At 39.0% G+C, this 27,924-nt stretch overlaps 1 protein-coding gene across 2 annotated transcripts; it reads left to right on the top strand.

Annotated features, from left to right (window-relative positions):
* The first annotated feature begins 361 nt into the window (after nucleotides 1-361).
* Nucleotides 362-27,751, top strand: PAXBP1 (PAX3 and PAX7 binding protein 1). Of its 2 annotated transcripts, none has more exons than XM_082335405.1 (18): nucleotides 362-878; nucleotides 2,629-2,757; nucleotides 4,429-4,605; nucleotides 5,947-6,168; nucleotides 6,792-6,895; nucleotides 7,750-7,970; nucleotides 8,906-9,095; nucleotides 13,840-13,963; nucleotides 16,291-16,390; nucleotides 16,839-16,954; nucleotides 19,271-19,470; nucleotides 21,051-21,195; nucleotides 21,356-21,477; nucleotides 22,236-22,312; nucleotides 22,577-22,643; nucleotides 24,226-24,372; nucleotides 24,798-24,952; nucleotides 27,164-27,751. In XM_082335405.1, exons 1-18 carry the CDS (start codon nucleotides 425-427, stop codon nucleotides 27,279-27,281), a joined length of 2,868 nt encoding a protein of 955 aa, XP_082191531.1. In that variant the 5' UTR covers nucleotides 362-424; the 3' UTR covers nucleotides 27,282-27,751. The 2 variants fall into 2 exon arrangements, with proteins under 2 accessions (XP_082191531.1, XP_082191532.1); XM_082335406.1 differs by having other exon boundaries at nucleotides 5,947-6,042.
* The last annotated feature ends 173 nt before the right edge of the window (nucleotides 27,752-27,924 follow it).

The following is a 27,924-nucleotide window of genomic DNA, read 5'->3' on the forward strand; positions in this document are numbered from 1 at the left end:
CCCTCGCCACGGCGCGCCTCCTCCCGCCCACCCCCGGCTCGCGCGCTGCGCGGCCACGTGACGCGCGGCACTGCCTGGCGCCGCTCTCTCAACACAAGATGGCGGCAGCGGCGGCCGCTGGGAAAGGAAGCGGGGGGGGGGGGGGGGGAGTGGCGGGCGGCGAGGCGGGCCGCTCTAGCCCCGGCTCTCTACGCTCCCCGCCGCGTACGCTCTATCCTCCGTCCCCGCCGCCTCTCTATGGTCGGGCGGCCGCTGGCCGTTGGCGGGCGGGCGGCAGCGGGCGGCGGGCGGCAGGGGGCGCTGTGGCCGCCGGCGCGGCGGCGATCATGCTCGGGGAGCCGGGCCTGGGCCGCGGCGCGGGGTGGCGGGAGCGGGCGGTGCCGGTGGCGGAGCGGCGCGGCGCGGGGGCTCGGTGCCCGGCGGGATGTTCCGCAAGGCGCGGAGGGTGAACGTGCGGAAGCGGAACGAGTCGGAGGAGGAGGACGAGGAGCGCGACGAGGAGCCGCCTCAGGAGCCGGCGCCGGCGGCTGGGGCGGGGGGGGAAGGGCCCGGCGAGGCCTCCATGGCGCTGGCGGCGGGCCCCGGGCTCCTGCCGCTGCCCGCCGGCTGCGTACCCCTCGCCCTGCCCGGTAGCCCCGCGGCCTTCGCCTGCGCCGCGGGCTACGGCGCGGCTCTCGGCTTGGGGCTGGGCTTGATGGGAGGCGACAGGGCAGGCCTGGGGGCTCTGCCGGCGCCCGCCCTCCTGCCCCCGCCGCCGCCGCAGCAGCAGCAGGGCAACGGGCTGCCGGCGGCCGGCCGCCCCAAGGAGAAGAAGCGGCCGCGGGAGAACAAAGAGGTGCCGCGGGCCAGCCTGCTCAGCTTCCAGGACGAGGAGGAGGGTGAGGCGGGGGGCTGCCCGCCCGCGGGCACCGAGGGGGGCTGCAGGGGCGGAGGGGACCCGCAGCTGGTCCGCTTGCAGCGGGCCTCCGCCCCTCGTCCGCGTCCCCCAGGAGAGCCGGGGCCCTTGCTTTATTTATTTTTAAGGCAGTGGCGTTGCCCCGTCTGACATGGGGGTGGCGAGGGGTCGCATACGCGGGGGAGAGCGCCGGGGGCGCGGTGCGGGGGACCAGGGATGCCCGGACAGGCAGCGCCCCATCGGCAGCCGCCTTCGGCCCCGCTCCCTTCCCGGTCCCGGCCCGGGTCCGGCGGGGCCAGGGTGCTCCCAGCGGCGGGGTGGCGTCCCGCGGGTTTAATTCCAGTTGAGCGGGGTAGATTGCCTCTGCTTCTGTGCTGCTGGTGCCTGCCTGTTGCACCCCTCTGGCGCTCGCTGCAGCTGGGTGGCTTGCTGGTCGGGGCGCAGGCTTTGGCCTGACCTGGGGTTGTGGGGAAGCAGGTACTGGGCCCAGCGCTTGTGCGGCCCCCCCGCCTCCCCCCAGAACCAGCAGTGCTGCTGGAGGGGCATCTTCCCTGCGGCTTTGTGTCGAGTTTGTTTTCATCTGATGTGGCTGGTGTTTGCAGGTCACGTCGGACTGCCTGTTGTCCTGGCAAACTCCATGTGAAGCCATTGGTGTTTTGTTGCAAAGTTAGTTCATCTAGCCGTCCGTGAGGTTTATTAGATTAACCTTCACAAATAGTGGAAGAAGTGGTTGAGCAGTTTCTGGACCTCAGCTTTTGGAAAAATAGCATAGTTGTGTTTGTACAGTGCTTCAGCTAATAATTCTGCTGGATTCCAGCAAGTACTGCACTCACGAATTGGGCCATTCACACTCAGATAATCTAATAATGGACAATAGTTGTTATGTATTAAAAATGATCAAAAAGCACTCCTCAAGCTCCAGAGTTCATTGCATCCCAAAAGTTCAGGGTGAATAAAATGAGGAGCTTATTTTTGTGATACCTTTTGTCAGCAGGAGAGTTAGTATGCATTTTGAATTTTCTTAGAAGGAACTCTCTTGTAGTCACTGGAACTTGGATTCTAAGACTAGTGATTTGAAATCTTGACAGAAATACTGGAAACATGGAATTACACTATAGACTTTTAAAAAATGCCCAAAACAATCATATTTGGATTTCCTACATCAAACTTTGATTTCCACCCCCCGTGCTATTTAGTTCTTTAACTTATTGCATACCTTTTGGTAGGTTGTAGTGCTGCAGGCATTTGAACTGGTAGTACAACCAAAAACAGCCATTCCCTTACTCATTAGTTGTGTATATGTGTGGCTGTGAAAAGATTGTTGACGCCAAATGTTGGGGCTTCATGTCATTTTCTTCCAAATCCGTGGTCGCAGTGAAGGATCAGATGGTGTGTGTTTGTTTGTTTGTTTGTTTGTTTTAAAAAAGATTACTACAGTCAGATAAAAGCAGGTCATGTGTGTACACTTTTGTGTAACTTCTGCCTTGCTTTTCTGTGATAATGCTGTGAGTGGGATGGATACACTTGAAAGTGACCGCAAAAAGACGAGGTAGACGTGAGTTCACGTGAAGGGATATGGGACTGGTTTTGTTGCAACAGTGCACATGTAAAGTCACATTAAGTTATGTTGTTAGTGGTATTTATTAAGTTCTAGGAACAAAATTAAGAGATTTAATAGGTAAGTATGCTTCTTCACAGGTCTAATGTAATGTTTTCCAACTTCTTTTTTAAAGAAACGGAAGAAGTTTTTAAAGTGAAGAAATCAAGTTACAGCAAAAAGATTGTAAAACAATTGAAGAAAGAATACAAAGAAGATCTTGAAAAATCAAAAGTTAGAACAGAGGTCAATTCTCCAACAGATGGTAACTGCAAAACTAACAGTAACTTTTGTAATGGAAAAGATTAAGTATTGTAAATACAAGTTACTTGTTTTCAAGATGAATTGTTAGTCTTTTTAGAGGATTTAGCATTTAGAACTGAAGTAAAAGCATGCATTAAATATGTTCATTTGAACGTTACAAATGCTGTTCTGAAGCTGGTAGAGAGTTCTTTGATTCTTTCTTATGTGGAAATGAATGTAGAAGTATGAAACTTCTCAGCTACATATACGGTTGTCAGTAGGCCTCAGTAGTTTCTGTATTTCAGCTCTATTTATGTCAGATGAGTTTCTTCCTATTGAATTAGTAAAGAATTAAATTAGTTTAGAATTGTTTCTGGTGCTTATCTGACAGGATGTGTCCTTGTAACGCATTTTCTCAAAAAGGAAGATTTTGGGGTGAGCAGAGTGGTGTTCTTTATTATTAAGTAAATTATTCAACAGTTGCCTGTTTCAGGACTTGGACCTTAGAGTAGACTTGATGATTAAGGTGGCAAGATGAAAGTGTTGGAGCAGAAGGATCTTTAAACAATGTACAGTCCTCCAGAGCTTGGAACAGAGGCTAAGATTTCATTTCATTGCACTTGTGCTATCGTTTTTTCAGAAGCTTATTGGTAAAGCATAACGATTCCTTTTCCAGTTAGGTTTTTGTGTAGAGTAATAACCTACAGCGCTATGAGCACAAGCTGAGAAGCTTATGATCTCAAGATTGCAATGGTATAGCTGAAGCTTATGAGAGTTGAACATGGTCCCATGCAGAAAATTGCCCTTTTTTTAAGTTAGTTAAATTAGTCTTTTAAAAATCTTAAAGATTTTTTAAAAGGCTTTGCCTGCATTTAAAAAAAAAAAAACACAAATTCTTTCTTATTAGAATCTTTAAGTTGTCTCTGCAGTGGTATGGGGCATGATCAAAACCAGAAGCGATCATTTCTGTGGCTAATGTTCAGGTGATCTGTGGAAACCTGGATCTTAATTCTTGCTTCTGTCACAAAGATCCTTAAAAAATTGCATTCTGCACATGGCTAGTGTGTGCTTATTTTCTGTTTGTCTGTTTTGCAGTCTCTGTAGTTGGTTTGGTTATAGTGCGAAGACCTCATGGCTACTCCTGAGTCAGTAGTCCGGATTCTCTAAACAAATGCTAAAGTCTAAAAAACTCAGATGTGTGCAGCTTGGGTTGGATAGCTGGATTTAACATGCATTTTTTTACGTAATATTTGTACCTACTGCCTGTGTCTGTATGTTACCCACCTAATGTAGGGTAACGTTGCACCCAGCCCAAGAGGAAAATGAAGGGGTTATTTTGAAATGAGCCTGTTCTTGTGGAAAGATTTGGCGTAACACAGGCAATGCTTTATGTAAGAGGCTGTGTGAAGGTTGCACATGTGATCTTAATTATTGAGTTCCCTCACTTTTTTAATACTTGGCAATATGTAGAATATTCAGTGGTTGTTGGGGTGTCTGCTTTGTCAAATTTTATTTTGAGAGGATGTCAGTGACTTAATCACAATTAAGAAGGTGTATTTTACTAGAGCTCAAACAATAAAATTATAATTTAACATTTTAATTTGATTTTTACTTTTGGTTGTTAGACCTTAAAAAAATACATCCGAGCAGTCTTTATAAAAAGATTAAAACATAGGCTTTGTTGTCTTACCAGTCGAAGCACCACTAGAAAAGACAGGACAGATTAAGGATATAGGTCAAGAAGATGGGACTGCAAACAGTGAGCATGGTGAAGAAGAAATGGAAGTTGAAAGTGAGAAGGAAGAAGAAAAACCAAAAGCCGGTGGGGCTTTTTCAAGTGCTCTGTCATCACTGAATGTTCTCCGCCCAGGTTGGTTATTGTAGCGTGTCTGATATGTTAACAAATGCTTTAGCCAGCATTTACAGCAGTTTAATGTATTTGAGAGATTAGGAAATATTTCCCAGCAACATATCCAGCATCTGAGAATTCAGGAAACTGCTATTTTCCAAAGCTGTTCAATTTTACAAGCCGTATGAGAGAAAATGTTTTACAGCAGAATCCTTCATGTTGATGTCAAAAGCAGGAATTTGTCTCTCAAAGTGATGACAAACTGTAAGAAAGTCTAGATTTGGAATATGTGACTTAAAATGAGTTTTAACTGCTTTCAATTAAAATTCTGTCTTTAGTTCGAATGTCTCAGTTACCTTGCAGAGCTGTATCTCAAATGTTTTCCTATCTCATTGTGTCTAATGGGGTTCTAATCAGGCCCTGAGGCCAAAGAAGTCAGCCTGAGAAAGTATTTTTGAAACTAGTTTACTAATTGTTAGCTAACTTGTGATAGCCTGCTCCCCAAATAGAATGATGGATGTCCTGGGTCCACAGACTTGACCATATTTCAAGGGAAAAAGAATTGTCTAGTTGACTTTCAAATCATTTTTCCTTTTAGGAGTAATTGAAAAGTGGTGCAATGTGTACATTATTGCATCTCTAAAGATATTGCTGGCTTGAATAGAGTATCTCATGTCAAGTATAAAGAGAATCTGAAATTTAACCTTTTGTGTGTGCCTAATCAAAGTAGTGGTAAAAATTATTCACATTTCAAAAAATTTATTTTGGGGGACCATTCTTTGTATTATGTAAAGTTGCATTAATTTTGTGCTAGGGATTTTAGATTTTTTTAATTAGGCCTGCTTTTCTTCTTTCCCCTTGGTTGTACAGTCTTCTCGTATTAGCTTTGTCCAGTTTGGTGTCCTCTTAATCTCTGAGTTGTCATCATCTGTTGAAATGGCTGATTTTTTTTTTGTTCCCTAAAATAAGAAGAGTTGGGAGCAATATCAGGACAGGAAGTGACACAGTCAAGAATCTCATTTTCTTCCTCCCTTTGCAATAGCCAGCTCCTGTAAAGGGCTTCCTCTTCTTTAGGAATATTTCCCATAGGAACATCAGGCTCCTGCTCTTGTGGCATGTGAGCTGCTGGAAGCAGAGCCAGACTTTTTGGGAAAGATCCCAGCTTTGAGGGTTTCTGGACAGAAAGTTTGCATGTGTGGCTTATAAGTTGATTGTAAATGTTTGTGTGAGTATGGATTTTTTTTCCTCTCACACTTTTTTCTGTTGGCAAAGATGATTTGGTAGGGTGGCAGGGATGTGTAGTAAGTCGTAATACCTGTTTTGTTGCAGTGGTTGTTTAACGGTGCAAACATCTGTCTCTAGGAGAAATTCCAGATGCTGCTTTTATTCATGCCGCTAGGAAAAAGCGTCAAATGGCTCGTGAACTTGGAGACTTTACTCCCGTTGACAGTGAACCAGGTAAAGGCCGCCTTGTTCGAGAAGATGAAAATGATGCCAGTGATGATGAAGATGATGACGAGAAGAGGAGGATAGTTTTTACAGTGAAGGAAAAATCCCAAAGGCAAAAGATTGCTGAGGAAATAGGTAAAACCTTTTTAGAAGGACAGCTGATAAACATTCATACTGTTATCACTGCAAGCACTCCCATTCAACGTTTTTAAACACGATGTTTTTCAAACAGGCATGAATCTGGAGTTGTATTCCATTTCTAAGGAAAAGTACTGCATAATGGAATCTGTATATAAAATTTTGAGCACAAACTATGTTCCTGTGCTTAGAAGCACACAACTCTACTGAATCTGGTAGAAACTTACAGTAAGGATCAATAAGTATTGTTCCTGTACTTTGTTTTTTAGGAAGTATATAGTTGTGAAAAGAAGAACATCAGTTCTTTAGTATAGAATTCTTCTTGCTGACAAGTAGGTAAAATAACCTTTTGGAAAAGGAGAATTAGTAAGATGTATAGGATTTTAACATTAGAGGATTTTACCAGCAGTTAATTGCAAACTTACCCGTTGGATTTTTTAAGTAGAACCTCTGTGATAACAATTCACAGGCTAGCATCGTTAATTCCTCATGAAGAGGAAAGGAGGATATGCTGAGATGTTCCCACCGAAGCGTGTGTCTCGGGTTTTTGAACTTGTGGCCCTTACTATGAATACATTATCCTCTCCTTCTTATTACCTGTCTGTTTTACTCATATTAAGGTATTGAGGGAAGCGATGATGAAGCACTGGTGGCAGGGGAGCAAGATGAAGAACTCAGTAGATGGGAGCAAGAACAGATACGGAAAGGAATCAACATACCTCAGGCACGTATTTAGTTGGGAACTCCTTTTGGTTTGTTTCTGCATATATTGGCTAAATCCATTACAAACTTGAGTAGTTTACAGAAGGCTGTTTCATCTGAGAAGTTCAGTGTGTAACTTCTGATATTCTTTAAAGAGAAATGAGAGGTCAGATTTTAAGTATCTGGTGCTATCCATTTCATTAGTCTCTCTGTTCTGGGTAGATACTGATTCTTTGTGGTGCTGTTAACCAGCATTTATTTGCAGCCTAAAACAGAGCTAGAATAATGCCACTTTGAAGAGACCTCGGTTCTTGTTTGTCATTCGGTTTGTAGAGTCTGTGTAAACTGCGTTTTTCTTTGTTGTTTCTGTGTCTTGTGTTGCAGCATAGAGTTGGAATTTGTAGCAGGTTGTACCATATGTTGTCTGTGCATTCATAGTGCGGTTGCCACTCAGTTGAAGAGAATAGTTTTTTTTTTTTTTAAAAACATTTCAGCAAAATCACAACCAAACACACCGACTCTAAGAACCTATGTCATTCTATTAAATAGTCTTGGCAAAATTTAGTATAGTCCCAAACACTTGGTTATTGTAGGAGTTCTAGACTGGTTAAAATTGTCATTTAATAACTTGTTATAAGTATAAATACTTAGAATAGTAATGATACTAAGAGTTTGTCCATTTAATAAAGTGCTTCTGAGGGAATTTGTTTCTTCCACCTTAGATGTTGGAAATTCTACGCTTAAATCCACTTGATAGTTACATTTTGTAAATGCACCTGCCTACATTTTTCACTTAACATTTGAGATGTGAAAGAAAATAAGTTTCTCCTTTCTTCAAAGTCTAATATGGTACAATTGCATTTCCTCTTCCATTAGGTTCAACCAAGTCAGCCTGCTGAAGTGAATAATCTGTACTACCAGAACACTTACCAGACACTGTCTTATGGTTCATCATATGGCATTCCATACACTTACGCTGCATATGGATCATCGGAAACCAAGTCTCAAAAAACAGATAATACAGTTCCTTTCAAAACTCCCAGTAATGAGATGACTCCTGTTACTATTGATTTGGTAAAGAAACAGCTTAAAGACAGGTAGGACAGACCATCTTTTTAGACTTAAAGACCTGTCCCCTAGCTTTCTGTTCCTCAGGCGTCTTTTAGTCTCGGTGAGCAAACACAGAGTTTCATCGCTGGAAAAGTACTGACTGGCACATCCGTTAAAAAAAAAAAAAAAATAAAAAGGCAAACAAAAAAAGCTCAAAGTGAAGATGACATTGACACTTTGTTCGAAAATCTCCTTGGATTGCTTCTCTGGAAGTGAAGCTTTAAATGTGAGGCCATTGCTCTTGTTGAAGACAGGTCTGAGTTGCATCTTCCGGACACTGCACAGTCTTATAGTCAAGAATTGAAAGGCCAGTGAGGTGTTTAGCTTGTCAAGTTGCATTCTTTTAAACTGTGAATCAGATTTTTCCCCTTCAATAGATGAAGAATTTAAATTTTAGTGTATAGGGTTGGGGGTTTTTTTTGTTTAAACACTGTAATCTGCTCGTCAGGTACGCAAAAGGTCCTACTGAATGAACAACCCAATTGCAGTGAGAAATCATTTGTAATGAACAACTTGCACTTTACATGTCTTCAAAATTGGTTTGTATGCCCCTTGAATCAAGGTAGTAGAAGAATAAGACTGCTTTGTATAAGCTATAGTTCTCTCCCCCTGCCCCAAAACCTTGCCTCCCAGTTTTACTTTAGGGCCAGCCTTGCACTATTCTAAGTGCTATCAACTTGTTGAAAAAATCGTGGGACTGGGCAGTGCAATACACTCAGCATAGCCTAGAAAATTAATTCAAACCACTAGCCTTGTTGTTTATTTAGAGAGGGGAGAAAGTGACAAATGAAAGTTACAGAATATATCTTTGCAGTATTTCCCGTATATAGACTTGGTACTTGCACTGTCTGTTTAATATCTCAATGGTCTGAAATACACAGACTTTTGGATGTAAATTTGCTATTTATCCATTGCCCTTCAGGTTGGACTCTATGAAAGAATTGCACAAAGCTAATCGGCAGCAATATGAGAAACATCAGCAAAGCCGAGAGGACTCTACCAAGGCAATTGAAAGATTAGAAGGGTCTTCTGGGGGTATTGGTGAACAGTATAAGTTTTTGCAAGAAATGCGAGGGTATGTCCAAGACTTGCTTGAGTGTTTCAGTGAAAAGGTAAGGATGCAAAAACATTCATCTTTTTTTTTAAAAAAAAAAAAAAAAAAAAAAAAAGGAAAAAAGACTCTTAGTACATGCCAAACACCACATCTCCCTCTGTTTTCGAAAAAAGTTCCCTGAGAACATATTCTTCTAAAGGTTTGGTTATTTGAGGGTTGAAAAGATAACTTTTCGTCATGCTAATGTGGTTGTCAGAAACCTCTCTTTCATAGTGTAAGAGATCACTGACTTTAGATTGCCTAAAAACACTTCTAGATTATATGTCTTTAGGATTTTGGTAGATATTCTGGCATTTCAACTTTACTCAGATGCTGCTTTTTACTTGCGTTGGATATCAGATTAACAAAAATAAGGGCTGAATTACAACATTGCTAGTTTCTGGAATGCTTTATGAACACAGTAACAAAGAATTGTATTTTCTGTGTTGTTATAAACTTCCTCCTGCCAGGCAGTTTCACATACTTGGTATTGCTCTAGTGTCTGAAGGAGAAAAATTTTAAAACTAGTGTAGCTGTCTGAAGACACCCAAACTTAAAAATATACTTCTTTCATGTAGTGTGATACTTTTGTATGTGTCTAACTTGAAAACTTAGTCTTTCTTTCTTATGTTATTCATTATGCTTTAATTACTTACTTTGTTGTAAATATAACAGGAGCTCCTGAACATATATATATTTTTATTTGTATATATATATATTACACACACAGAGGAGCTGTAAAATTCAGTTAGCGGTACGTAGCGTATTTCTTTGTTGTCTTCTGACTTGAATACAATAGTATAGTACCTTCTTAATACATTAGCTGTCAGAATTACTTGACTAGTTGAAGCTACTGCTTACCTAACTTGCTAGGTGTGGGAGAGGAATATAAAAGCATTCTGGTTGCCAATTGGTTAGACATTAATTGTCCAGCATTAGTGGTATTGGGAGAGTCCCATCTTCAGTCTTGTAAGTCGAAGAATAGCTATGTCGTGAACTAACCTGAGAAGTGTGGACCAGTTAATTCACCCAGCTAATTGATTAGTTACGATAGGTATTGTTCACTGAAGCAGCAGTATTCCTGAGTCTGTATTGGCATTAGCTGTTGAGTGGTAGGAAAGGTCCTTTCCTTTGTAGCTCTGTAAGTGTTGGTTGCCCAGATGCCTAAATTCTTACTTTTTATATTCTTTCTCTGAGATAAATTTGTGTTTCAGAAAACAAGTTCATGCCATCTTGTTCAAATATTTTCTTTAAACAAATTGTTTTAGAATGCACCATTCGGAGTATAAACCAAGCCTTTTAGTCCCCCAGATTTTATATAAACCAGGAAAACTTACTGTTAAGTAATACTGTAACAATTTCAGTTCAGTTTGTAGGAACGTTATTGACCTGTCTAGTTATACTAGTAAGTAAATCAATTCCAGCCGTTATACAGCAAATTAGCTACTGATAATTTAACAAACAGGCTTGTTAAAGTTGCTTTCTTACAATATACCTTTGCTTTCCTGGTAGTTGATCTTTTAAGGATTCTACACCTGGACACCTTCTTCTCCCTTCCCACCCTCCCCATATCCCACCTGCCATGCCAGTTCATTGAACTTTTAAGATGTGATTTTTATCATCTCATGCTTCTTAGGGGCATTCACAGAGTTTTGCTGTTTTCAGTTGGAGGCTGCTGCAGTACCTGTATGTACAATGAGTTGCAAAATTAGGAGATGATGTGGTCAGTTTAACAGGAGCATTTCATTTATTATGATGTCCTGTATATTCCTCAGTTCTTTGGCCAGATAATCTGTTTTGGAATTCAGTGCTTTCAGCATGACAAAGGCACCATCAAATTCAAAAACAGTAGCCCACAGGACACCACAAGGTTCTCTAAAAAGGAGGCAGGGGGAGGGGACAAAATAAAGTAATAAAATCAGTATCAGTTTTTATTTAAATGAAATAATGAAATGCAGTAGGACAGTAAATTCTCCTTATCTTTTGAGTGTAGAGATAAATTGCCTTCAGCGTTTTTGTAGAACCTGTGGCCTTGACTACTTCATATTTAAATTGTGTATGTGTGTTTATAATATATAATGTACGTAGTTGTTATAATATACATAAGCATATAAAATGTGTATCCATATGTGTAATAACGATATTGTTTGTGTGTATATGTGTGTGTGTATATATATATACGCATACATATATGAACACATATCCTAAATATGTATATAGCTAGGTCCCTCCCTGTCCTTTTGAATATGATGCTTCGATGCTTTCTCTTTATTTTGTTAGGACTAGTCACAGTTATTAGTCAAATTCACATTGGTACTGATCTGAATGATAAAGGGGTTTGTTGAAGAAGCACTAATGGGTTCACAATATACTTGTCCACTCCAAAAGAGTCCATTCCCCTAGAGTTTTCTTGTATGTCTATTGACTTAGTTTTGGAGAACAGAAGACATCATCATAAATTAGACTTTCTTCCCCCACCATCTTATTTCTGCACCTATTCACCATGTTCAACCCTTTGTGACACCCAATCAAGCAAAACCATTTTGTTTGTATTCTGTTTTGAAGAGATTCTGAATGTTAGAAACACTTTGCTCATTGGTAAGGTACAGTGGAGAGTATAATGAGGCAGCTATTATGCAAATTTTAGATACAAGCTATAGAAATGTCAAATCCTCTATGATTTTTTTTCTTCCTATAAATAATAAAACCAATGGAGCGGAAGATGCTTGCATGACTTCCTTCAGAATTAATTACTGTCAAAATTATGCTTTCTGAGAAGGCTAGAAAGTGGTAACAGTGTCTTTACATTTTGAATGTAGGAATATGCAAGGGATACAGAAAGATTAAATTGTTCCAAGCGTATCTTTGACAGCACAGTTAAATGCACTGTTATTTTACCTGCAAAAGCAAATTATCAAAACACACTGTGTGTGTCAGAGAGGGGGACTGTAGGTTAAAATTATCCTTGTCATCTAAATGTTCAGAGAGCTTTCCACTTTTCCTCTTCTGCTGTTTACAGTGAAAGTGAAGAAAAAAACCCCAAAATACTGAATTCAAGGTATTGACTAAACAAAACACAATGAATGAGGGCTGTAACTTTATAGTAGTCAGTGAAATTGTCAGTCACTCATCAACCACAGTATTGATTATAGAAGAATAATGGCTTCTAAGTCTCTTGTGTTTTAAATGGGAAATATTTTGAGTGGATTCATATGTCTGAATACATAGCTGGGTTTTTTTAATCCTGAGGCAATTATAGAAAGAACCTCTAGGGATGCTCTGAAAAATTTTCATTTAGCTTTTCAGTTTTAGAATTCCCTTTACACTTAAGAGAACCAGCTATATTTTCTGTGGTAAACTGCAGTAAAACTAGGGGGTTTTTTTAATTATTATTTCTGTTTTCAAAATTGTCTTAAATTCAGAATATACACTTCCAGCGCTGGAATATTCCCTCCTCCTGTGTCTCTACTCTGTTTTCTCCAAAAGAAAGCTGTACGTATTTTGAGTTGGTGCAGAGTTGCTTTCATTTTAGTCCCGGTAGCCTAGTTTATACCACAAAGAGCTAATACTTCTTTCCTTTTAATATCTCCTCTGATGTGTGTGTCATTCTCAGACAGCTGAAATGGCCTTGTAGCTATAATCTCACAATCTTATATTTTACTGGAGGAGATTCTTTTAATAGCTGCTGAGTCACATTCTGAATGACATCAGGAAACAATTTCTGATTTTGTCTTTTGTTTTGAAAAAAACTTAATCCTGGATGGTAGGCAGCAATGAAATATTTGAGCTAAAGGGCTGGAAGACTGTGGACTAAGCATATGTCTCAGAGGTAAGGAGGATATGGCTTAAGTGTTCATACCAAAAGGATTTGCATTTCCAAATTAAGAGATTGTGATAAGTTCTGGTTTGCATTTGAATATTTATAATAATCTAATCTTGACTTGTCCCGGGGAATGAGTTTTTGCAAAAGTGAGCAGTGAATCTGATATATAATGTCAGGAAATTCCTAGTTGTTATAACATCCTCTATTTTTGTTACAGTTGCTACTGAAATTTAGTTCACTTAAAGAAAAAAAAAAAGTCAGCAGATCTGATCCAACTTGTCTGTATCGTTCAAAGGTTATACTTAATGCATAACTCACATGAACTGTACAATTTTAATTTAAATGATAGGCTAGAGTAACATTTTACTGATTTGAATTACCTATTGGTATAACACGCTTATGCAGTGGTTGATTGCATTTCAGTAATGATATTTCAGCATATGCTAATAAGAGTTATAGCAAAACAATACCTGCTAGCTTCAGGAGGTTAGATTCATGCTTTGTTTTTTCACTGTATAGTCAGGTTACTTTCTCCTTAAAGTGTAGAATACTACTACATTCTTGTTTAAAGATAGAGAAGAAACGATGAGGTCTGAGAATTGTAAGCACTATAACACAACACGTAGCACACTTGGTAGAAAAAACAGAATACTTGAAATAACATTTCACACTCCAAAATGGTTGTCTTACTGTGTAGACTCAGTCAGCAGAAGTTACTTTCAGAATGCTATTGCTATGGTTGAAAGCTGTCAACGTTGTTAAATGCATGCATTTTCTTCCTGTTGAAATATTTACTGGTCCAAATGATACAAACGGGTAAAAGGAAACAGTTTGTGCTGCTAGAAGTACAGTGACAGCATTATGCTTCGGAATTGTATGGTACCCCAGAAACTAAGCACCTGAAGAATTTGATATTACGTAGTGTGTTGTATTTTTACAGGTGCCTCTGATTAACGAACTTGAATCCGCAATGCACCAGCTGTACAAACAGCGAGCTTCCCGCCTTGTCCAAAGACGACAAGATGATATTAAAGATGAATCTTCGGAGTTTTCAAGCCATTCAAGTCAGTCCATCTTGAAGGTTTTTATTATTCATTAAACAACCTTGTTTACTTAGTATGGCTTAATTTAAATTTAAATTTTTAAAGTATGACTTTTAAAGTGTAACCTTACTCCTGAGATAGGTAGAAGCAAGTTTAGATGAAAGTTTTCTAATTTGTTTTGTTTTAAACTCAAAGCCACTCTAACTCTGACTTCATCTCTCCTTTCTGTTGCTCTTAACTGTATTTTCTCTTTCCCAGCCCTGAAAACATACGCATGGTGGCAGTGGTAGTAGTGGTAGCATGACTCCTGATTTTCCTCTTATGTCAGGACTTTTTTTTTTTTTTTTTTTTTTTTTTTTTTCTTCTTAACCTACTTGAATCTATAAATTTCCTGTAACATCTACAGTTAACTCTGTACAAAGCCATGAAGCACTGGGCTAGAGCTGACTTCTATCTAATGCTCTATTTTGTAGGCAGCATAAATATTTCATTTCAGATGCTTAACTGGTAAAGCTAAAGAACTGGAAGAAACTGGTGCCATTGTTAAAAATCAGACTAATACAAAGTGACCCTATATGAAATACAGCTTAAAATTAGCCGGTTAAAATACCTGCTTACTGTGAGCGTGTCGTTAGGGGATTCTCATTGAGGAGTTTTCTTGTGGTGGTTACTCTCCAGTATGTAAAACTCTACAAAAGTATAAATGTTAACTTGGATGGAAATATATGTTCCTTGGAGGAGGTTTTATTCAGCACGTTAAACAATGGGTAAAATATCATATTAATAGTAGTTGTCTTTCTGCTTTGGAGAGCTTCCCATTTTTAAAAATGGCTTTCTTGTCTGTCCTATTGCTGACCTAACGTCCTATAATAAAAGCCATTTCCTATTCTGTCACAGTGTGTCCAGCAACGAAATTTTGTTAATACCATTAGATAGAACTTACTGAGGGTGATAAAGTGTTAGGGCATCAGAGTTGGTCATCCCTTTAAGGAGTGGTTAGCATACATATTCCCTTTAGGACTTTCTTTGGAGCCCCAGGCATCACATGTAGGCCTTGAGTTTTACCATGAAAATGCTGTTGTGAGAACTAGAAACCTAATGTACTAAAACATATTTCCTTAAAGAAGCTCAGAATGGATTATTTTAGACTGGAATGTAATGGTGGGGTGGGAATAGTTGTCATTGTCAAGGCTGGGTTTTAAAGAGAGATCGTATTTAGTATCTGGGAGTCTTGAGAATGAATTCCACTGTGTCTAGAAATAGTTCAGTTCTGTCCCTCAAATTATCACAGAAACTAGGAATTGATGCCAGCCTTTGATTTGATGTGTGTTGTGGACATAGATGATCTGCTTTTCTTCATACAGTGTCAGGACACTAAAGGGCTAGATGTGAATTTGTCTGCCAACTTTTGCTTTACTTCTGTGTAAAAACAAGTAGCTCAGCTTCGAATAACGTTTTAAAAAATTGGACAAATGATGGCTTCATCTGTATGCTAAGGCTCTTAGTAGTTCTGGTATAGAGTTGGAATACTGACATAGATCATCATTAATATTTTTAATGATGGATTTATAAATAGATTTAGTTAGAACATGTAAATTTACTCATGAAATTTGGGTAGGCTTTTGTTTAAATTTTGATGTTTATATTTTGGTGGGTGGACTTGAGCACTGGCTAACATTCAATCCACTTAATAAAATTTACCTGAAAAGGATGAACTGGAAGCACTCTTTTGTCTGCCTGCTGGTTGCTGATCAGCTTCACTGGTTACCTGCGTTGTTTTCTATAATCAGGAACATCTATAATGAATCGCGGCTTAAAAAGAGGAGGGAAGATGATTTATTTTCCTGTAGATTTTGATGTGTTTTAAACTCTAGGCAATCTAAAGCGTATAAACTTAGAAAACACTATGACGAGAACTCTGAAATATCGGGTATTCCTGCTCTGGTCACTCTTCTCTGCCTTTCTTTTTATTCATTTTCTTCTCAAAAGATACATGGTGAACGTGTTTATGTAAGGAGCGCTTTTTGTCTTGGAACATTCAATTTAAGCAGTTTCTATTAAAACTGTTGACTTCTGTATAGTTGGGCACCATTGTGAGAGGGACAAGAGTGAAGTATGGTGAAAACTATTTGACATTTAAGTGGAGATTTTTCCAAACTCCACTACTTCCTCTTTTAACCTCTACACTTGCAAATTCAGGCTTCTGGGTGCATCTTTTTGAAAACTTCGACTTTCTACTTCAAATTACACTTAGTTTAAAGTAGGTAAAAGGCTTTTATGAAACTGCCTACAACACATTTATATAATCATGGATAAGCATTTTAATTTTCATCAATGTAATTTTACAGATAAAGCACTGATGGCACCAAATCTTGAATCTTTTGGACGAGACAGAGTGATCTATCAAGAACAAGTCAAGCGTCGGACTGCAGAAAGAGAGGCTAGAAGGTAGAGTACTGAGATTTCTTGTCTTTTAGGAGTCTTTGCTTGCAGAATACAGTTGTCCTGTGTGACATACTAATGTAAGGAGCAATGTTTGCTCCTTTCCTGCAAAGGGAAGAAAACACTTAAGCTCATATGCTGGGCAAGGGTATTCTTATATATCCCAACTTATCATGCGAGTGTACAAAACAAGGCACCGTTACATGAATACTGATTTAAAATCACTAAAAGAAAGCATCGTAAACCTATTCCGTATCCATATGGTCTGTCCTGGTTTCTCTTCTCTCCATTGTTTGAGGCAGCAACATAATGGAATGTTTGAGATGATGACATAGTGAAAGTTTTTTCAACCTGGATTTCCTTGCATTAAAACTTACGACAAGCTTAGGCAGATCTGTTCATTGTATAGGGGGGGAAAACATAATAGCTGGTTTATACTGCTGATCCTTTTCAGAGCTCGTCGTAGACAAGCAAGGGAGCAAACTGGGAAGATGGCAGATCACCTTGAAGGCCTTTCCAGCGATGATGAGGAAACTTCAACGGATATTACAAACTTCAACATGGAGCGAGGTTAGAAAAGCTACTGAATCTTTATGTAACAGAAACCAGAACATTTGTCAGGAAAAAAAAATTATCCAAATGCAGCCCTGTCTGTATATTTCACCATATTTTGGAGAAAGTTTAAGAACTGTTCCTTGCTGGATCATCAGTGTGACCAAAACAGTCTCTTCTGCCAACCTGTTGTGCAGCTTGCAGCTGACTAAATACCCCATCCTTAGCGAGATTATTTTTAATTCAGACATTCTTTTGTTGGCAAGCAGTAAGCTTTTGTACCTTCAGTGGACGCTAAGTCTGCCTTCTAATCTGTTTATCGTTCTTCAAGTATCTGTTTGGTTTACATGTGAAATTCTGAAAACCTCAGTGCTTTAGAAACGGTTTTTTGCTTGATAGGAAGTATTTTCTGGAGTTTTGCGTAAGCATCTAGAAATGGAATGACAAGAGTTCTGTAGACTCTCGTTACAGCCTGGCAAACTTTGCAGATGACAGAAAACAATGTTGAATGCAAACATTGCAGAAAGATCTTGTGGTACTGACTTGATTTGAAATTCATCTGCAGTTTTATGATGGTTTGCTCAAAGTAACCATTATTATGCAATTATGCATAACCCTAATTATGCAATAAATGGGATTGTAAATTAAGCTAATGCTTTGAAAGCGCTGGGAGAACTGCAAGAAACCTGAGATTTTGGGAGGCGTGGATGGTTTGATGGAACAGTCATCTTTTACAGCAGCAGTTAAAAGGCAAACAATTCCAGTGGTTACTGTGAAACCAGTAGCGAAGAAAGCAGAATATCACTGTAGTAATCCTGTTACATTCTCATTTTGAACCTAAGTACAATTATCATTCTCTCTGATTAAAGAGAATTTAATCAGATTAGAAGAAACATGGAGAAGGGGAGCAGCAAGGATCACATATATAGAATTGCTTATGTTGTATGTGAGGAGGGATTAAACAGTTTTGGACTCTTCCTCTAGGAGAACCATGTTGACTTTTTGCAGTATGAGAGCTAGGGGGCATGAAATGAAGTGATAGGACAGGTTTAAAGTAAACAAGTCACTTCCCACAGAGAGTGTAATAAAAATGCCAAAGTCATTGCTGTAGGTGGTTGTGGAGACCCAAAGTATGAACAGAGTAAAAAAGCAATTAGATGAACTGTCTAGCAGTTGGATCCTTCAGAAGTGCAAACAATTTCCACACCTTTAGTTGCTGGCTGATTTACCAAAACTGTGGATGCAGGGAGGGCTCTTTAATAAACAAAACAACTGTTTAGGGCCATTATGTGCTATATTTATCTTTACTAATCTAGATGAAAAATTCAGTATAGCTGAATTGCTCTTTGTAACTTGGCACTTCTATGTGTACAAAAGCCTTTTGGAGGAGTTTCATCAGTTTCTAAGTAAGCATAGTATTTCTAAAGCCTTTTTTTAATCATTCGTAGCTTTCATGTTAGTCCAGAATCAGCAGTGAGCTGTATGGAACAGAGGGATGCACTTTGGAGCTGCTAACTTCATTTGTAGCATCTCTTCTTGATCCCAGTGTGCAAAGTATGTTTATATGACATAATCTCGTATTCCCTCAGCCTTGTCTCTACCTGCTGTGTGTACTAGTTATGTTAGTTGTGTACAGGTTACTACTGTAACTGAACGTTTGAAACTGTGGCTGCAGCAGAAATGACTGATTAAAATGAAACTAACCCTGGGAAGTAGAAAAGATGAAGGGAAAATAATATAGAGAGAAAAAGTTTTGGACTGCATAGAATACTGGTACTGTAAATATAAAAAAAATGTAAGGAAGGTGCTAAGGGCTTGTAATGGTTGCCCAGTGCTAACAGCCATGTTAAGTTCAGCAGTTTAGCATGGTGTCTGCCAGGACCCTCTCTGTCTGAAATGGGGATTCATTTGCCTTATCTGAGATGCCCTCCTGTACTTGCACTTGGATGAGCGAAGTTGTAAAATAATTTGGGTTGGAAGGGACCTGGAGATCAGCTGTTCCAAACTCCCATGCAGAGCAAGGCCACCTTTGAAGTTAGATCCACACTAAATGCAGCCCAGTACTTGACCAGTCCAATGTCTGGTAACTGAATATCATTGTCGGAAACGTTTAAAGCAAGACCTGTGATAAAACAGTACATTGGAGAGTGCTTATGTGCTCGTGTTTTTATTGCTTTGTATATTTGAGGCAGAAGTAACAGAACTTTTAAAGGTGATGGTTTTTTTGTTTCATTTATAGTAGTTAGCTTATGCCAGTGAGCATCAAAGTCCATCTTGAAAGAGGTATTACCAGGAACAGGTGATTAACTTATTACTCTATTTCTCCCCCACCAGATCGTATATTGAAAGAATCCAGCAAAGTTTTCGAAGATGTTTTGGAAAGCTTTTACTCAATTGATTGTATTAAGTCACAGTTTGAAGCTTGGCGCTCAAAGTACTTTGCTTCTTATAAGGATGCTTATATTGGCCTCTGTTTACCAAAGCTGTTTAACCCTTTAATCAGACTTCAGCTGCTTATCTGGACTCCTTTGGAGGTAAGGGCCTCTGCAAGCAACTTCTGTGTAAGCTTCTATATAGTGGATCTTCTGCACTTCTGCAGAGCAAAGTAAATTGCACCTTTGATGTCTGCTTCTCGTAAACGTATGTTCTAGGCATGTAGTTTAAAATGGGCGCTTCTCTTGGGGTGAAGCTTTTCTGGGGAGTTTCTAGACTCCCTTGTGTCACACACTCATCACACTCCCCCTGGCACACGCTCCTCTGTGTTCCCAGCAGGCCAGAGTTCAGTTCAGCACACGCCAGTACCTTCTCAGTGAGTGGTGTAGACCAAAAAGCCAAACAGCTTCTTAAATAATACATATAGGTTTTAAAATACTTAAGAGAAAATTGTGATTCTAGAGATGTTGTTTCTTCAGAAGTGGAGCTAAGAAGCCTGGTTTTGTGTTGAGTTACAACCTATGTCTCTACATTATACGACTTACTTTCTCTCACTTACACCTTCATACCCTGTAGAACTCTGGCTGGCAGTTTCCAAGTCTTCCTTATAGTACTCATTGCCCAGTTACTAGGTAGGGAACATGGGAAAAGCAGGACAGCACTGTTGCAGACCGGTATCCCTGGCACATGTTCATTGTCCAGCCTGCATATGTGCACTGACATGAGTAGCCATCAGGACAAACAGTTCAGGTAGCTTTTGACTCCCACTCTCTTCTTCCTACCAGTGAAAGCTCTTGTAAGGTATTTCTGCTGCAGTCAGGTGCTTATTTTCACAGTACTGGTAGGAATTTACTTTTTTCTGTGATGTTAGCTTTTACTGGGGAATAGGAGTGGGTCAAGGCACAGAGTGAGTGCAATTGCATAAGCCTGGGGGCTTGGGGTGGGTTTTTTTGGGTTTTTTTAGGAAACTAGGCTAATAAGGCAGATTGTCATCTTCCCTTTCAAAACTTAGCTCATCTACAGCACCATCTGCAGATGTGTCAGCCTGTCTCACAAGTGACTGAATCTCTCATTTTTTCAGAAGTTTTTTTTTTTTCTTAACTACTAAGAGAATATTTGTAGAAGGAGATCTTCTGTCGCCTCTGCTCTGATTGCAGAGGAAGGGAAGCACAAGTCATCTTCAGAGAGCATTCAGAGTATTTAATTTGAATAAACGAGGGAAAATCTATGAAAAGTGTCCTCATGTGATGGCATGATTAGTAGTGTCCAGGCAAAGAGGCAGAACATTTCTTCACTTCTCAGGAATCAGGTTTGCCTATGTTTCTGAAGGAAGTAGTATCACTGCTTCAGAAGTAGGGGAGCCAAAGCAGGTGAAGAAATTTGCCTGTCCTTGTGCCAGATGAAGAGACTGTTTGGTCTTCAGGCACTATACCTTCCTTCTTTTTTGTTATTTCCAGTGCAGATGAGTACCTGACACATAGCCAAAAAGGGCTAGATTTTCAAGTAGTTATTGTGCTCAATTGCTGCTTACCCTGCCTGCTTAGCACACTTGGTGGACTGTTTTAAAGTAGTTTTGTGACTGTATCATACTTGCATATATAATACTTCTTTTTCTTTTTTTTTAATGTGTTGACTTCAAATCTCTGTTAAGGAATCTAACGTCAATTCTTTTTTTTATTAGGGCAAGTGTCGAGATTTTGAGACTATGCTGTGGTTTGAATCATTGCTGTTTTATGGCTGTGAAGAACAGGAGCAAGTGAAAGATGACGCTGATATTTCACTATTGCCTACCATTGTAGAGAGAGTTGTTCTTCCTAAATTAACAGGTATAGTCTTAGAAAGAAAATGGGGGAAAAGGAGTGTGTGTGGAAGCTGATGCTTGTTTGTGTTTTCAGATTTTACTGTTTTGTAAATTATTGCTTGACTGTCTTAGTACTTGTATTTGAGTATTCGCAAGGTATTTGAGTATTCTTTAATCTCTTACAGTGATTTCTGAAAATATATGGGATCCTTTTTCTACAACCCAAACATCTAGAATGGTAGCAATTGTACAGAAACTGGTAGATGGATATCCTTCAGTGGTGAATGCAGAAAACAAAAATACACAAGTAAGTTGGTTTTTCTTAAATTTCTTGCATAAGTTAAAGAATTTGAATATATTTTTAATACTCTATATTGGAGAGCACAGCATGCTTAGTGAGGAGCAAGGAAGAGAATTTTGCAGTTCTTTGATACTCTGCAGCCTAGTTATGGAGAGTCAAGTACAGTAATAAATTAGGAGGAGGAACTCGGTGAAGTCTCCCCAAAATAGATGCTGGAGATAAAAAGAGATACCAAATGTACTAAGACTTGTTGGTCTGCAGTTTTGCTTTAAGGGTCAGCTACAAATAGTCAGGCTTTTCTTTTTTAGATCTTTGTAACCTTTTCAAATGTGTTGCCTTGAAGTTTGATTGTTTTACTTATCTTCTATGAATGCAAGAACCGGTGTCATGAGTCCAGGTGCCGTAGCTAATGCAATGTATGCATTGCCTGTAGAATAATGGGAGATGGGCCAAAGTGCACGTGTATGGGGAAGTTAGCAGAAGATTAAAAATGACAAAAGCCCTGACTTCACAGAAGCTAACTGTGTAGCCAGGCTTAACCATAAAGTAATTCCATTGCCTTCAGTTTTTATTGAAAGTGCCAGATTTCAGCTCTGCTAATTATCATAGGCTTCTCTAAGAGTTTGTTTATATGTGTGCTTAAGTATGTATGCCTTTTACTGTTAGGGTCACAAATGTTCTTTGTTGCTCTGAAAATCAATTTCTGAGTAGTTAACTACTAAGCAGTGCTTTGGACACTTTTAAAAAAATATTATCTGTTTCAGATGCTTTTAAAGGCATTGTTGCTAAGAATGAGGAGAACACTAGATGATGATGTATTCATGCCCTTATATCCAAAAAAGTAAGTTTGCTTTCAACTATGGTGTTAGACCTTTATTAGCAAGTCGGTGTCTTCTGTCCGTAGTTAACAGGGGCTTTTTTCCCAGTATGGTTCACTGGCTGGATACAGGAGATCTTTCGTTATCATGCTGTGAGGATTTAGCAAAGACAAGCAGGATGGAAGGGAATATTTATAGAAATGAACTGTGTGTGGGAAGGAGGAAGCCAGCAAACTCCAGACAGAGGTGGTCTTGGTTGCTCATTAAAGAAATCTCTTACTTTCCAGCATCTTAGAAAACAAGAACTCTGGTCCATATTTGTTTTTCCAACGTCAGTTTTGGTCCTCTGTTAAGGTAAGTCAGTAAATACATCCAGTAAATCTTTGGTCTAGACAGTGTAGCAATAAAATACTCTTCAAATTTGTGGAAAGTGGTAGATGGAAATTGCTTTACCTTTATTTGAAAGAACTCTGAATTAGGATTCTTAGTCTTTGATAAAGCACTGTGCCCTCTTCAAAAGATTGCCAAGTGAAAGCACCATCATTTTAACTTGTATGTTGTGGGTTTACTTAGCGTACTCAACCCTTTTTTTTAATGTCATTGTACTTGTCAGAATAAAACATGTTGCTTTTATTTCACTTATGTGGGAATGAGAGAGCTTGGTTTGTATTTTTTTATGTATATATAGTATGAGAATCTTCCTGAAAATAACTTGGCCCCTTACGGAAAGCTCACTGCTATTTGTAAAGTATAAGAGCATTTGTAATCTTAATTTAATTGAGAGGATAAAGAGTGTGAAGGAAAAAGTCTGTGTGTGGAACGTGCACTATAGAGTTTGCAAAGGTCTGTAAGAAGCTATGACTGTTGTAGCTTATTTCCAATAAAAGGCTGTGAAGAAAATTAACTCCCAGCTAAACAGGAAAGTAAAGTATGAGACCATGTTGATTGAACTGCAGATCTCCATGATCATGCAAACAGAACTCTTATCTGGAATTTTCTGTTTAAATTCCAGCAGTGAGGGAGGCTGTGTTCTGAATAGGTTTGCAGTCACTTTATTTGCTTAAAATATTTGGCATGGAATTCTTTCACTTTGACATAAAAGTCAGCTTCTTAAATGCTGTCGAGAGAAAAAAATGCACACAGCTCATTTATTAAAATACCGTTGTTAAAAGTGAAACAGGTCACTTATTTAGGGCTTGTGTCTCGTTTAAGAGTGAAATTGCCTGCTTCGGGCACTATCTGTCAGAGCCTGGGCAGTTTAGAAGTATGCATGCCGTTACCACTGTTTTTATTTTAGGGAAGCATTAAAAATACAGCTCTCTTGCGCTAGCAAGTCAGTTATAGCATCACAGACGAGCAGAAATAGAAGCTGGGAGGCAAAATCTCGTTTACTGTTTCCTGATGATCTGCCTCAACAGTAAACTGCTGGCTGCGTTCATTTGTACGAGGCTGGCAGCAGTTCTCCCCAGGCCATGCGCCAGTGAGGAATGACAGCTGTACAGTTAGCTTAGGCAGCACTCCTCTGGGGGACGCTTTCTGTGTCTCTTGTGTCGCCGCGCCTTGGAAATGAGGGTGTGCTGACAGCGTAGATGGGGATTTCATTGACAAGGGGTCTGCGAACTTGCCCCTGTATGGCATATGCGAGGCCTCGCTTGGCTTGACATTGACATCAAATTTTGAGAACAAGATGGCTTAAAATTTCAATTATTTTTTTCTGATTTCTTGTGCAAAACATGAGCAAAGTTGAGGTGGTGGTGGTTGTATGACAATTCGTAATGCTGTAGGCTGGTACTTCATGGATTCTGAATGGTTTTGAAGCTAACAGAAGGCATATTTCCACTGCTTACCTTGGTCGTGCTCTTGCATGTGAAGAGGCATGAACTTCCTGGTTTCAGTACATTTTTAAATACTTATTTTCCCTGTGTTGTATTTTCAGTTATTAGGAAACTTTCTCCAGTGGTATGGAATCCTTTCAAACAAAACTCTCCAGGAACTGTCAATAGATGGTCTGCTAAACAGATATATTCTTATGGCTTTTCAAAACTCTGAGTATGGAGAGGACAGCATTAAGAAAGCTCAAAGTGTAAGTAAAATCAAACAATGTTTCAAAGCACTTGTAATTCACAAATTTCAGCTGAAGGAAAAATGTAGGTAAAGCTTGAGGTTACCTGTGAAATCTTGGCTTTGATTTCTCAAAGTTGTAATGTCAGCGAAAAATTTATTTCAGTTTATTTTATTTTTTAAATACACAAACTAAAGAAAGAACCTTCTTTGGCTCATACCTGTAGATAGTTTAGGTGTAGTGTAGGTTTTGGGGTTTTACTGCTTGAATTTTGGACTGGGGTTTTTTGTTGGATGTTTTTGGGGTTTTTTTGGTAGGTTTCTCACTGTTTCACTCAGTTGGGCCTTGTCACTGCAGTCCTACCTGGCAGACTTGACAAATCATGTCAGATAGCTTTTAAAATTTTGTTACATTGTGTTTAACTTCCTTTTTCCTGTTATGTCTAGGTAATTGCTTGCTTTCCTAAACAGTGGTTCGCTAATCTAAAAGGAGACAAGACTATTTCTCAGCTAGAAAACTTCTGTAGATACCTTGTTCATCTGGCTGATACAATTTATAGAAACAGCATCGGTTGCTCTGATGTAGAGAAAAGAAATGCAAGGTAAGTTGCTTTGAGTTAATGCAGTTGCAATTTTTGTGCTTTGTGTCATTTTGCTGATGCATGCAAACGTGGGTAAATATCTCCATAGTGCTCCATGTCTTTTGAAACTTCTTTGAATTTAAGCTTAAAAAATGTTACAGTCTGGTAGGTGGGGAGATTTTTAAGGTGTCTGAAAACAGCAACTGCTGGAAATCTTTAAACATTCATAATATATTCTGCACTACTGCTTAGTGTCACTGATTCCGGCAAATTTTGTAGCTACTGGTTTTGGACTGTTCCACCTTGTGAGCCTGTTGCCGATTCCTGTGTAATGGCTTCTAAATTACAAACTGTGCTTTTGTATACAGTACAAAAGTTCTGACTTTATTTACACAACCAACTAGATGAACCTGTTTTCCCCTAGATCAAAGAGTCGTTTTACTTGTATCTGGTAACCAGCATAATTAAAACTTTAGATTAAATCCATAAATGTTACTGCCGGCCAAGTAGCCTGAAATGCTATGGGTGTGTCATTTTAAGCAATGATAAACTTAAAAACCAAATGTTGCACTGATACGCAGGAATATAACAAGACTGGAAGATGGTTTATTCCTGTGCTGTTGCATGAGAAGGAAAGGTTTTGAGGTCAATAGTTCTGTTGTTCCAGCAAACCTGAAACTTGGAAAGACGAACCCCCTTGCTACCTGCGTTAGTCATTCTTGATAGCTGAACTTGCTCGAGCCTTTGTTGAGTTACTCTTCAATTATTGAGGCTCTCTGGGGGGTTAGATCCTTCTCCCTTTTCGATCTTATGCATAGCACTGAAACACAGAGACAGAAATTTCCCTTAAACCATAGCAGAAAAATCTTGGTTAAGAGGTTTTGGGTGGTTTTTTTTTTCTGGTACCAATTTTTTTTCCAGTTACCACGTTGGTTATTATACACTTTTCTGTCTTTAGAGTCACTTTTGGCTGTGGCATAGGAATCATCTCATTTTCAGAGAACACCGAGCTTTGTGCCGCACTGGGTTGTGCTCAAACAACTTTTTATCTGCTCTCAGGTTATGCCTCAGAACTTTGCATCCAAAGTATAATAGTAGTGTCACATACCAATTTAAGTTTCCCGTGATTCAAATTCTAAATAGACATGTTACTCCTTCCTTTCTAAAACCAAAATGCGTAGCCTAGCATGATACTGGAATTGAAATGAAGGGGTTGAGAGAGAATCCAGTAGAGATTCAGCTTTCTGTCTTTTGGTAGCCTGTTTCTAAATTTGAAAGAACTTTCTTTACCAGCTGAAATGATAACTTGGTAAAACTTTTGTATTGGAAAAGAAACAGCCAATTAATCCTTTTTTTCATAGTGAGTTCTAATTTAATTTCTTATCTTCTGTCCTCCTGCTTTTTCCCGGCATTTAACAAATCTGTTGCCATTGCCCCCATTAAGCAGATGAAATAAGTCTGCAGCAGAAATATTATTTTTTATAACTGAAGAATGTCATGTCTTTTCATATAAAACCTAGTACAGTTGTTTGAAACAAAAATGTGTTAATTTCTGCCGAGAGGGAAGTGCATCTTTACCGATGTCTGTTGGTGCTAGTTTTCCAAATGTTGGATGCTTTTTCACAGACCAGTACGTTCATTTTTAAGATTAATTTTGAACTTCTAGTATTTTTTTGAGAGACTGGTCTAAATTTCATGTCCATGCTCCTAGCAAGATACCAAAATTGTTCTTGACAGCTGAAGAAGTGCAGTCCTCCTAGCAGTTTGTTCACTCTGAGCTTCCTAGATTGACCTGAATTGTAATGCAGTTCACTGGTAGTAAACTTCATACCTTTTTAAAGCATACATTAAAGCATACTTGCTGTCTTGGTTGGTTTTTTTTGTTTCGTTGTTTTTTTTTTTTTTTCCCTGGCTTAAACATTAGTTACCAAGAGCTGTGACTCATTGCACAGTACCATAACTAATCCAAGACTTTTTCTTGAGATTATACTGCATCTAGTTATTAAACCATATTGTATGATTAATTCCTACTCCCAAAATAAATTTTTCAATTTCAGCACAAAGCTGATAACCAGCTTCTTTTATCAGACTAAGAAAGTGGAGGAGCAGATGATGTGATGTTATCTGAAACTGATTTGCTGTATGGATTCATAATGTAGTCTTCTGTTGAAATATTAATATTTGTACACGATTGTGCCTTTCCTGCATTGACTTCTCCTTCCTCTTTTTTAGGGAGCACATAAAGCAGATCATAAAGCTTCTAGCAAGTATCCGAGCACTGGATCATGCTGTGACAGTTGCGAATGACCATAATGTAAAAGAGTTAAAGATTTTAATAGAAGGAAAATAGATTTTTCCAACAACGCATTTTGAGCTTTAAAACCATTCCTGATGTGTAATTTATGTACATATGTAAAGTTTCTTAAACTGTAAAGTATTGATCTTTGTTTTAATACAAAGTGCATTCTTATATACAGCATCCTTAAAAAAAAAAAAAAATTGACTTTGAAAACAAAAATGGAATCCCAAGATTGTCATCTTTCCAGAAATCAGATTTTCCTTAAAGTTTCTCAAAATCTTGTTTACAAAAATACTTTGTACCCATGATTAGTAGTCATCTACTCCTGTTAATTGTTCCATGGTTAACTGGAATGTGTATAATATATTATGTGTAATACAATGTATGCATTGTATACCACCATGTTGCTTTCACACTGGATATAGAGATCTTGTACTGTTGGAATAAGCTTTTCATTTGCTAAAAAAATACTTATTTTGACAATAAAATGATCATTATTGGTCAAAAGGGCTGGCAAAACATTCAAATATGTGAAAATCACTTGAGCTAAAGAATAGAGACACTTTCAAATGGAACCTGACCATTAAAAAGCAGCTGTGCTGCACTCAAATTGGAATAGCTAAAAAATTATTTGCATTCAGAATATGGAATTCTTAAGACTGTTCTTAGAAACAAAACAGAAAGGAAAACTCAA

Source organism: Platalea leucorodia (genome assembly GCF_965183815.1).
Source record: "Platalea leucorodia genome assembly, chromosome: 2".
NCBI lineage: Eukaryota > Metazoa > Chordata > Aves > Pelecaniformes > Threskiornithidae > Platalea > Platalea leucorodia.